Source organism: Dermacentor andersoni, chromosome 3 (assembly GCF_023375885.2).
Source record: "Dermacentor andersoni chromosome 3, qqDerAnde1_hic_scaffold, whole genome shotgun sequence".
NCBI lineage: Eukaryota > Metazoa > Arthropoda > Arachnida > Ixodida > Ixodidae > Dermacentor > Dermacentor andersoni.
Window position 1 is genome coordinate 163,671,871 of NC_092816.1, and position 12,395 is coordinate 163,684,265.

The window sequence follows — 12,395 nt, forward strand, 5'->3', positions numbered from 1 at the left end:
ATTCTCGCGAACGCAACTTTCCTGATTTCGTATTCAAAGTTTTCATAAGTACTTGCTGCTCGGCAGCGCGTTATTTCTTTAGCAAGTCATCTGGCCGGTCACTGAAAAATAATGCGCCCGGGAAACCCCTATGCATCCCCGCGCACATGGACTGCATATTAAGTCTCCAGCAACGTTTCGAGCTCTGAAGTACTGCTCACAGCTTCACAATGTATATCTGATGGCACGATTGACTGGCAGTTCCACTTGACGAGAGCTTTAGCTTGGGTACTTCTTTCTGCCAATACGGACACTGGTTATAATTTAGAGTAGCGTACTGGGCCTTATGTATGCTAACTGTATGCAGTTCACGGGAGATTAGAGTGGAAGTAGCCTGAAGGTAGAGAAAGTGTATTGGCGCAGCGCGATTGGATGTTGACAAAAAATAAGCACACAACAGTACCAGTGCTGACTGCTACCTAAACTTGGTTATAAAGAAGCACAGGCAATATATAATCTGACGGAGAACCAAGGAACAAAGATTCAAATTCATAGGCATGCGCGCAAGGGTAGAAATTCAGGTATACTGCTTTAAAAGCATTTCTCGAAGGCATAGTTTTGTATAGGAGAATTAAACCACAAAGAAGTAAGAGTGCTTAGCAGTGTCTGGCCTTCAACGCTAAGACATCCATTTGTAAAGAACGCGTCGTTTTTATAGGGCGACACATTTCGTGTGATGTAAGGACGCCAAAACCAGTGAAATGAAATATACCCAAATAAACTTGGCGCCCAGGACTGGTGATTCAGGTACGTCGAGAAAAAAATGAGAGCTATTATTGATGACCAGCGAAGCTTAGCCGCGACTACAATTCATGTTTAAACTGCCGCTGTTGGCTGGGCCATGTTTTACAATGCTACACTTTCGTGTACTGGAAACGCCACGCGTATGATACTTGCCAAATGACGAACCTTCGAGCAGCGTACCTAAGCCGCGGGAGCGAAATAAATTCAGAGCATGTGCACTGTAGCGGGCGCTGTCTTGTTGCGCACGTAAAGTGCTTACTTTTGTTTAAACACGCTACGCGTATTTGCAAGGTCCGTAGTGTGTAATGGAGTTAGCCTGCGACCGAAGAAAACTCACGAAAGGAATTGTCATATGGCTTCTTTTCATTATTCTATTCCCTTTACCACATTGCTCAGCAACTAGCAGTTCGATCGAGGGAAGTTTTGCTCAGTAATGATCGGATTCAGGTCACTATTACGTAACTGCTGACACCAATACGTATTATTAGAATGGCTAAATTGTTCAATTCGTAGTTGTTTGCGTGTGCACAGTGACTTAAACCGACGAATGACGGCTATTAACACTGACGCAAGCGCATTATTTCTTGCTCGATCACTGAAGCTCCAGCTGGGCGTGAAAAAAATGCAACACACTCCACTCCTGACGCTCGGTGAACAATTGCTGCAGCTTACGGCTTCCTTACATGAGGAACTAGCAAGGAATTTGAAGGCGACCGGCGGCCAGTGGGCTCAAGCGCATAGTTGCACCTATGACGTCTTTGCAGGTCTGCACGTGTACTAGTGTTTAACGGAAGGAGCTGGGTTGCTCACGTCGTTGCCGCGAAACCCGCTAAACGCCGTATTCGAAAGAAGAGTAAGGGCGCGCACAATACCGTAGCATACAAGCAGTTGAACCAAGGTTCGTGGTACGCCGGGAGCCCAGCCGTCATCAGCTGGTGATTCATGGCTAGAGAACGTCGACAGACGCGAGCATAAACATTCCTCGCATGACCCAGACAGAACAAACAAACGAAACTCGAAGGCGATGTCGCTCGACTACAGCAATTTGTCTTTGAGCAAGGTAAACACCAGTGCCGATTGCGCTCCCACCAGCTAAGAAACGAGGAAATACGATCATTGCGCCCGGCATCGCTAATTTTACATTGCCGCTGAATGCAGGTGGCAATGGTGATGGCGTCGCTTTGCCACAGGAATCGGTTATTCGGTACCCCGACCATTTCGCCCCGGGAGCTAATATATATAAAACCATTAAAAAATATGAATTGAAGACTATCGGATAGAGCTCACTGACTCCTCATTAGCAGCCACTGAGCGGCCAGTTCTGATTGCTGGGAGGGGCGAAGCAGTTGATATAGAAAAAAAAAATGAGAGCCAGGCTGCTAACAACCACGTGCTGCAATACTTGAGCCATCGCAGGGGCCCGTTTCTCAAGGTCGTCGCCGGCGGGGCGCACGGGTGGCGAGAGGAGTTTCGCTGGCGGGCATGAGAAATAACATAAGTGGCCCATTCTGCCGAGGAACATGCACCCATGTCTAGTCGGGCGTGATGGAAGCCGGCTTGAACTTTATCATGGCCGTCGTCACTACAGTGGCCTACACCAGTAACGGTAAGCAAAGAGCGGTTCTGCGCTGTTGTTGTAAGATTGAACTGCAGAGCTCTTAATGGTCAACGTCGGCCGTTATGTGTGGGCAGCTGTTTCTAAAGGCATACGTTGTTGGAGGAATGGTCCGAAGCTTCTCTCTCTCTTCGCCGGTGATGAGCCCGTAGTGTGGTTTTAGCTTCTGCAGGAAGTGCGCGTAGATTGGCTCAAGTGGTAGGTAATTTAAGTTCGCATTTCTTTTTTTTATTTACTCTCAGCGCTCTCAATATGATTCGTCTCTTCGTGTCTGCGGATATATTTCCGCGCAGCGTTTCACGATGAAGATGGCAATGCATAGTTCCATTCGCCTACCTCGTTGAGTGTAACGGTTTCGTGGTTGCCGAGAACGATGGATTCAGTGTATATGCACTGACATTCTTAATTAAACGTTTCGTTTTTTTTTTTTTTATGAAACGAAGTAAGCGAATAATGGGATGTTCTAGGTGTTCAGTCCCTTCCAAGCTTACAACGAGCTTAGCAACCGACGCCATGAATCCAAGGCTTTTGTTTTGCTTATTTATTTATTTCTACGACTTTGGTGCAACATTATGTTTTCCTAATTTACGCAACTTATCTAACAACATTTTCGCGTTTGATGTGAAGTGGGCTGCCAAGCTGAAGACAGCAACTGGATCGTGCGCGTAAATAATTGAAGTCGTGGTGTTAAGAAACAGAGGGTACCAATGGGCTGGCTTAGTTTATACTAAGGCATGCCTTGTGTATATTTAGAGTGTGTTACAAGAGCTAGAATTAGGTTATCACACTACTTCTCTCAAAATGTATTTGAGAATATGTGCATCCCGCTTGAAAACCTTTATTCCTCTTCAAGCCGCAATTTATTGCGTATGAAGCGGGCAGTTTGTGCATTACCTGAAATAACCTCCGCATTCTGTCCATTTCAACATCGTCGTTAAATTATCACACTAGATTCCAACTTGAAACACAGTTGGTAACTTCAAATTAACACTTAGCCAAGCAGTTTGGTTTGATAAAATCAGTATGATTCACTAATGATCGCCTGGAAGGTCCACGTTTTAGCCGCGTGGGATATTTTATGGCTGCGATAATAGTATAGAAGCTCTTAGCAATCAAATCACAGTTTAGGGATCTTGCACCATGCGAAGAATAATAGAAATAAATACAACGGAAAAGAACACAGATCAATGAGAAATAGTCGGTGGTCTTGTTTTTCTTCAGCAAGTCTCTTGTTGCCGTGGTAGTTTCCATTGAGGGACATTGTTCCACGGCTACATTGTCCATCACGCATGGCGACGCTTCGCGCACGTTACACGTCATTTCATTTCGTCCCAAGTAGCAGAGTTAGAGGAGCTGGCTGAAAACATTGGTCCAGGATTGTTATATCATACTCGCCGGGAGCGGTAAGCCGCGAGTCTTAAGGCCCCCCTCTGGGTGTAGGCGCCGCCGTCTAGATAATGGTGCCTATACTCACGTCGCTTGCCGTCGCCGGCGTTTCGTTGATACTATGGCGATTACAATCGAAAGAGCCTAGAGGTTCCATTTATTTTGTGTGAAGAGGTAGCATTCAATGCATTTACCCCTGGCTCAACAATCACAAAACAAAGTCCTGGCAGTGCAAAACCAAGCCGTTTACAAGAAGCCTTTGCATAAAGTAGCTTAAGTTTGCCCATAACCTTAATGCTAGCCACAATGACGTGTAGACTAAACATTTCCTTTTCTTTAACTCTGCACTCAAGTGTACAAACTTTGACGCTTTTGGAAAAATAAAGGCGCATTGTTCGAAAACTATCGGCGAATTGTCGCATTCCGCAGTCACACCGGACCCTTTTGAAAGCACTCAAGCAAGGTCGGCATCAAATTTCTCGATCGCGATTGGCTCCGTTACGAAAGCTGCAGAAGGTAGTCAATCGCAATCGAGGATTCGATTCTGATCGGGCTTGACCGTATTCGAAAGTGCTACGTGTTACTGGGGTGTCTGTGGTGTCGATCGCCCTCTGCCATTTGCAACATTCCTGAGCGTCATGCGGCCTGACAAACCTAATTTCGCGTGCAAGGCCGGCAGCAATCGTCTACGTACTACTATAAACATAAGTAATCTCGAACCGTAAAAAAGCTTTCGGTCCTTTCCAGGAGCAGCGAAAGCCTGTGAACCGCTTCTATAAGCCCCAGAAACAACGCATCTCCACCTGGCGAATTGTTGAGAAACTAAAGACGTGCAGAAGTGTCATCGCGGTGCACGTTCGGGTAGCGTTTCTATTCTACCACAGTGGTTTCGGATGTATTTGACACGGGTGCATTATGTGTGTTTTTGCTGAGTTTTGGAGTGAAAGGAAAGCTTGATCTGCCTTGTCAAAGAGCATATTTCTTTGCTCCGTATCAAGTTATTTGCTGCTCTCTCCATGGGTAAGGCGCAAGGTGATATGCATGCTTATCTTTTTGTGTAATCGAATAATGTTCTCAAGCATAGCCTGAAACTCTGGGGTTTTAAGCGTCAGAACCATGATGCCGTAATGGAGGACTGAGATTGATTTTGGTCATCTGAAGTTCGTTAACGTGCACATAAATTTCAGCACACGAGCATTTTTGAATTTGACTTCCATCGAAATGCGGTCGCCAGCGAGTGGAGCTAAGCTGTTGTACCGTGCATTGGGTGAATGTTAAAGTGCCCCAGGTGGTCAAAATTAACCGGGATTGCAACGCTACGGCGGACCTCATAGCCATATCCTGACTTGCCAATGCCCAAGAAATTATTTTGTAGAACTTTTCTATCGTCCTACATTATCGATTACTTAAGCCTGGCGTGAACACGCACACAGGAATCTGCTCTTTCGATTTGATCAACATCATTTGCAGTAATGCTTGATACACTTATGGCTGCTCGGGTTGCACTTGGAAACTGCGTTCGCGGACAATTGGCAAGCAAGCACGAACACCTTGTGAGACAAACATCCTCCGAACTATTTTCCACAAGTTAAAACTCTTCTAGCATTTGCTTACGGGCATATGACGTTTGAAAACCAAAGCAAAGGATGTGTTCAATCAAAACGTGTTGCACGGTCATTTTTGAAACAAAGGTTTCTTATTGAACCCTGGCAATTTGTCCTGAGCGTGGCTCTGCTGCTACTGTCTCGACGAATGGGCACGCGCCTCCCGTCGTGTAGCACGAGCGCGCGAGGCCACGTTGCCACGAAATTGTGGCTGCGCGCGCGAGTTTTCATTGGGCCATGCAGTAGGAATGGAAGGAGAAAAAAAATTCACCGACTATTACGATACTACCTTATGAAAAATTTCAGCGCAGCTCTATACGTCTTTTGAACTCGCGATATACTGAGGCCATGAATTTGCAAGAGACCTGCAGCAGAGTCGGCAATTCTCGAAAATCTGACCTGCGCGTCAAGCGCGTTGGTTTTTATACATTAGTTTTCGAAGCTTCCAGTGTAATCGATGTTGCCGCTTGGCTTCCAGAAAGTACTACACAACCCGTGCCGCGCATGCAATCAGATTACAATACAATCGCAAACCATGACAATCGAAACAAGCGCGAACAAGATCAAAACTAGTAAACCAAGCAAGCATGAGCGAGAGCTGGCGCGAGCAGATGATAGTACAAAACGAGCGAAATGGCTGAGGCCAGATACAAGTACGCATCGAGTAGTCAGTTTCCAGCGGTCAGAAGCCAGTTTCCCGCGTGAATATCGATGAAGGCGCCGCTCTCATTGGTCTCCGCCATTCACGGCTCGCATTTTTCATCTGGCGCTCCGCGTTCGTCCTTTCTTCTTTCGCTACTGTGCTCGTTCACTCGGTTACGCGGCCGGCGCCGACTCCCGCCGCAGGAACTGGGTCATTAAGAGCTGAGCTCTTAATGGCCCAGTTCCTAATGGCCCACTTTCGCGTAATGCTTCTTTTATCATACATCTATCCTCCCCATATTTCCGTAGAGAAGCATCACCTTCGTCCGCGTGACAACACTTCGAGGCCGTCTCACTGCGTGCCCTCTAATAAACTGCGATGCGCATTTCGGCAAAACTTGTGAAGTTCTAACGCGAATACCTTAAACATTCCGACGCAATAAAGTTGCGACCCGTACGGTGTATAAACACAAACACTGAATTTGTTTAAACGTTTCATAGGTAAAAACAACGGCAATCGCAAGCATCGCAATTAGTTTTAAAGCACTTAAGTAGCCACTTCACGAAAGCCTCACTACACACAGATTCCAACATGTCGGTTGGATCGCAAGTACACATGCTATCAAACAATAACTCAATGTGATCATTGTGATAAAGAAAGAATGCTTAGAAACCAATAAACACATTGATACCACCACAATTATGTCATACACCATAATATAGAAACCTCCAATTAACAATAAACATCCAAGCCCACATCTCTGGAACCATGGGCTTTATAATGCCACAAGTGTAGCAAACGTCCATGAGCATGTCTAAATAAATATATATGAGGAGGACGAAGATTATGAGCGAAATGACCATAGTATTGATCACCTAAGCACGAACAACTCATCCTGATCTAAATTTTTATGCTTCCAATTATTTGTGAGCACTGATTCCGCCTTTATTTGTTGTTTTCCTTCTGATTGCTATGAAGTTTCTGTATATAATTGCTGCGGAGAGAGAGAGAGAATAAACATTTATTGCATAAAGCGAGTAGAAAATTTCCTCGATGAGTGGGGCCCTCAGTCCAGGGCTCCATTGCCATGCGCGACTTCGCGAGCCCGCTGGATCAGCCGTTGCTGTTCCTGCTGGCTTGTGCTGAGCAACGCAGACTCCCAAGAGGAAAGGGTAGGGTTGGGTATAGGAGGAACACCTGAAGGGTTAGGGCAATCCCATATGGAGTGATACATCGTGGGTTTGGCCCCACAGTGGGGACAACAGGAAGGGCACAGGGTGGGATGAAAGATATGTAGCATGTGGAGACAAGGAAATGAATTGGTCTGCAGTTGCCGCCAGACAGCGGCATCTGCTCTATTAAGCGAAGGATGAGGAGGGGGATAGTTATGGCGACTTTGTCGGTAGTACTCGAGCGTCTCAGTGTACTGTAGGGGCTCTGGCGGTGCGTCGTCTGGGTTAGACAGCTCTTCCGATGGTGCCCGGCCTGTCAGACCTCGGGCTACCGCATTAACGCGTTCATTACCATGGAGAGAGGCGTGTCCAGGAGTCCAGACGATACGCACCCTGTGTAACGTGGGAGAGGGGACAGAGGAGAGAATTCGATGTGTGTGTGCAGTCACGAGTCCTTGCGCGAAGGCCCGGCAGGCAGCCTGCGAGTCTGTCACTATGGTGATGGGGGTGTCTTGTGCGGAGAGGGTCGAGGCATGGACAATGGCCAGGGCTATTGCCCCTTCCTCTGCTGAGCAGCTGTGCGTTGTTAGAACTGTGGCACACACCCTAAGCGCGTCTGTATTGTCAGTTACAGCTAAACACATGGCCCGCCTCTCCGGGTAGCGGGCCGCGTCCGTGTACAAAACCGGTGTAATTGTGGTGCGGTCTCCAAAAATGCGTGCCAGGGCCTGAGTTCGGGCGCGTCTACGGCCGGCGTGTCGCTCGGGATGCATATTGCGGGGAATTGGAGCTACTTGTATGCTAGCGCGTAGAGCGGGAGCGAGGCGATATTGTGGGACGTGTGTGGGTGTCTCAGGGACAGGGTAGCCAAGGCGAGAAAGTATAGCGCAGCCCTGACGGCTGCGTCTGAGACGTTGGAGCTGACCATTGCGATGAGCCTCCAAAAGCTCGCCTACGGTGTTGTGGATACCAAGCTGAAGAAGCCGTTTTGTGGAAGCATGTGGAGGCAGCCCAAGAGCCGCTTTCACTGCCTTGCCTTCTGCAGAAGGGCGTCCATCTTCTCAGTTTGAGTGAGGGTGAGATTGTGATAGGGGAGGTGATATGTGAGCCGGCTGATTATCAGAGCCTGTACTATGTGTAGGACGTCTTTCTCGCGAAGGCCTCTTCTACGATTAGTAATGCGGTTTATCATATGTGTGACTTGTGCTATCTGCTGACTCAAAAGGTGCGTAGTGTGCGAGGCTTTGCCATCCGACTGAACGTGGAGGCCCAAGATGCGGAGTCTAGTTACCTGAGGGATGGGGCTGCCGTGTAAGAACAGGGAGATATTAGGGGATTCGTCGGTTCTGCGGCGCCGCCTGTGCACGAGGAGCAATTCGGACTTTTCGGCTGCACAGGAAAGGCCTCCCGTGGCTGCATAGTTCTGCACGACACGTACAGCTTCCTGGAGAGCATCCTGGATGGCCCCGTCGGATCCCTGGGTTGCCCAGATCGTAACGTCATCGGCATAGAGAGCGTGCCGGATGGTGGGTATCTGGTCTAGTAAGGGGGGCAGCTTAGCCATAGCCACGTTGAAGAGGGTGGGCGATAAGATCGAGCCCTGTGGTGTTCCTCTACCTGTGAGTGCGATGACGTCCGACCGGAGCTCTCCTATGCCAATAGTGGCTGTGCGGTCCGACAGGAAAGCTCTGACATAGTTATAGGTACGTGTGCCGCATTGGGAAGAAGCCAGATTGTCGAGAATTAGATCGTGGGAGACGTTGTCGAAAGCCCCTTTGAGGTCCAGGGCCAGAATAGCTCTCGTTTGTGCCGTAGTGGGGCCATCCACAACGTCCTCCTTAAGCTGCAGCAAAATGTCTTGCGCAGAGAGGTTAGGGTGGTAGCCGAAGAGTGTATCCGGAAAGAATTGGCAGTCTTCGAGGAAGGGTTGTAGCCGCGAAAGTACAACGCGCTCGAAGAGTTTACCTACACATGAAGTTAAGGATATAGGTCGGAGATTCTGGAGGGACAGTGGCTTGCCTTGCTTAGGAATTAGCATGATGTCCGCATGGCGCCATTCCTGTGGAAGCGTGCCATTCCTCCAGTGGTCATTGTAGAATTCAGTTAAGTCTTTAATGGCCCCATCATCTAGGTTACGTAGGAGTGTGTATGGAATCCCATCAGCGCCGGGTGCAGTGTTGCGCCTAATACTCTGTAAGGCCGCCCTAACCTCGGCTTCTGTAATATCGGCGTCTAGGGAGGTGGCGTCTATGTGTGGGTAGTCTCTGTAGGTGGGGCGGGTGCCTGTAGCAATGTAGCGTTGCTGTAGAGTGTGAAGTAGAGCAGTGTCATCGAGGCCTGATTTGTGGAGGATGGTGCGGACTCTGTTGCTAGTGTGTATTTTGGTTTGCGTAGGGTTTAATAATGCGCGGAGTAGCGACCAGGTCCGGGGTGTGCTTAGCGTGCCGCTGAGGCGATCGCAAAGGCTATGCCAATTGTTATTAGTGAGGGTGTTCGCGTAGTCATCTGCCTCCGTAGTTAGGCGGGCAATACGCAGACGAAGTTTCCGATTATGTTTTTGCTGGCGCCACCGCCGGGTCAGGCCTCTACGGGCCTCCCAGAGATGGAGCAGATGGAGATCCACATCGGGTGTCTCTGTTGTCGCAGTTAATTGTTGAGTTGCCCTTTTTAGATCAGTTTGGAGTTGTTTGATCCACTCCTGAAGAGAGAGGGTGTCCTGAGGAGCTAGGGAGGACCGATTACGCCTAAATTTATCCCAATTGATTAGCTTAACAGTACGTTCAGGAGTGCGTGTTGGTTATACCTGCAGTTCAGTAGCTAGAATGTAATGATCACTGCCCAAGTTCTCCACGAGATTGCGCCAAGAGTGTTGACCTACCCCTCTGACCATGGTGAGATCAGGGCACGTGTCTCTGCTTACGCTGTTGCCTAATCGTGTTGGCTGATCTGGTTCTGTAAGCAGAGTCATGCGATGTAACGCAAGAACTTGAGCAAGCCGGCGTCCTTTCGGTGTTTCTGTTTGGTAACCCCAGGCCGGGTGCGGGGCATTGAAGTCGCCTACAATGACCATCTGTTTAGCCACCTTGCATAGATGTGCAAAAAGATGTCCGAACTCATGCTTCCTCGCATTAGGTGCGCTGTAGATATTAAGCACAAACAGGCTGCTATGGGAGCGAGAGCACGGGACCAATTCGAGAAGCACATGCGGTATGGGGGAGTTTTCGAGGGTGTGTTCGATAACGGTCAAATGTTTGGACACTAAAGTGGCTGTGAGGTGTGGTGTGTTGCTATTTATTGTGTCTGTGTGTGTGTTGTAGCCGGGAAGTGTAGGAGTACAATGCACTTCCTGCAACGCTATTACATCGGGGGGATGGGGCTGTGTGGCAATGAATTGCGTAAGGGATCCGCGTTTCCGGCGGTAGCCCCTGCAATTCCATTGCCACACGCTTAGGGGTTGGGGGGTAGCGCGTGTCCCTTTACGGTTGCTGGCTATGATCAAGTATTAATTGTTTGTGTTTTATACCCGGGGACTGTCCGGGTGGCGGCTCACCGGCCTGGGAGGTACCGGGAAGTGAGTGTTCCGGGCCCTGTGAGGCGGGTTTTCGGTCCGGTGACGGTAATCGGGAAGGACGAAGGTAAGGATGTGGTCTTTGTGTTTCACGTGAAGGGGACAGGGAGCGTTTGGATAAAGGCGGAGGGATCGAAAGTTGGCCAAGTGAAGCCGCTATTTGTTGTTTAATATCGGCCACGATCTGCTGGACAGCAGGTTGCAGGGCCTGTTGTATTAGCTGTTGAAGCGGCGCTGTGACTTCAGCCATAATGAGCTGCTTCATTTTTTGCATTTCTGCCTGCATTATAGCAACCAATTCTGTCTTTAGAGAGACGGCCATTTCGTTCCGTGCTTGTTGCGTACAGTAGTTGGTGCGAGAGGTTTGTGCAGAGTCATTAAGATGCGGCTCATTGTCGGTCACCATGGGTTGCGGCGTGGGTTTAGGTTTAACGTGTTGTGTGACTGAAGGGGTGTGGAGATGTGGAGAGGGAGACAGAGGTGGGAACTGCGCTGCCCAGCTTACCGCTTACTCCTTCTTGGCAGATCCATCTCCTTTGTGGCCGTGGTCCCTCGAACGGCTGGTACTGGGAGTCCGGCCCTTGGAGTGGCCCTTGGAGCGACTCCGGTCAGTCTGGCGGCGTTCCCCGGGTGATCCGCGACTGCGGCTGCGTCCTCTAGTCCAGGGGTTCTCCGCCGAGTTCCCCGGTGTCGTTGCTACTTGGGTCATAGTTTCCCGAGCGCTCTGCTGAGTCGTCGTCCCAGGCTGGCCTTGCGCTGATTCGGGCGGGGGGCGCTCGTCCTTATGTTTGTTTTTTTCACGAAGCACACGCGATTTCTTGTGTTGCGGCAGTTGACGCGATGGACAGCGAGGGTCAGTAGCGGGATGAGCGCCGTTGCAGTGAATACATTTAGGTGTGCACTCATGCTCCTTCGGTGGGTTTGAGATGCCACAAGCCGGGCAACGGGGTTTGTCGGGCGTGGGACAGACGTCCGCCCGATGGCCCATCGACAAGCACAAGCTACACGCCTGTTGGCGCGGTCGGTATACGTGACAGCGGAGTTCCGCTCCGTACATACGGATGTAGCGGGGTACGTGGGTGCCGGAGAATGTGATCAGGGCCGTATTCGTAGGTCCCATCATTCGAGCGTGTAAGACAGGGGCTTCTGAGCAGCGGAGGTTTTCTAGCAGCGTCGTCGTAGTGGTGTTGGGCTCAAGGCCTGAGACTACACCCTTGCAGGAGTTGTCTGGGGCGGCTACGTACGCTTGGACGGCGTGTTGAGTGACGCCCATGGAGATGAAACGAACTTTCTGCAGCCGTGCCGCGAGGTTCTCGTCCGGTGTGCTGAGCACCGCAAGGTTTTGTTCAGTGCGGATACGAATGATGAGCTCGTTGAGCACGGCGCTGTCCAGCCCCGCTGCTATGCCGATGGCTCGGGCAACAGAAGTATGAGGCCACGCACCGAGGTTCAGGCCGTCTCTCGAGCGTAACACAATCTTGTAGTCGTCGACAGGCAGTGGCGGGAGTCGCGCGTTCCTCTTGCGCGGTGCTTCGGGTGTCGGAGGAGGTGGCAAGTTCGCAGTAGCTTCTGCTAAGCGTTTCTTTTTGCGAGCGACGAGAAACCAGTTGGTGTCGTCCTCGGC

The 12,395-nt window shown here is 49.8% G+C and overlaps 1 protein-coding gene across 1 annotated transcript in view; it reads left to right on the plus strand.

The window, feature by feature from the left end:
- Positions 1-1,766: 1,766 nt before the first annotated feature.
- LOC126524517 (chymotrypsin-like elastase family member 2A) overlaps positions 1,767-12,395 on the plus strand; it is a 43,233-nt gene continuing 32,604 nt past the window's right edge. Inside the window, exon 1 of the mRNA XM_050172818.3 lies at positions 1,767-2,389. Coding sequence (XP_050028775.2) covers positions 2,329-2,389 — 61 coding nt within the window. The 5' untranslated portion in view covers positions 1,767-2,328. The remainder of the gene's footprint in view (positions 2,390-12,395) is intronic.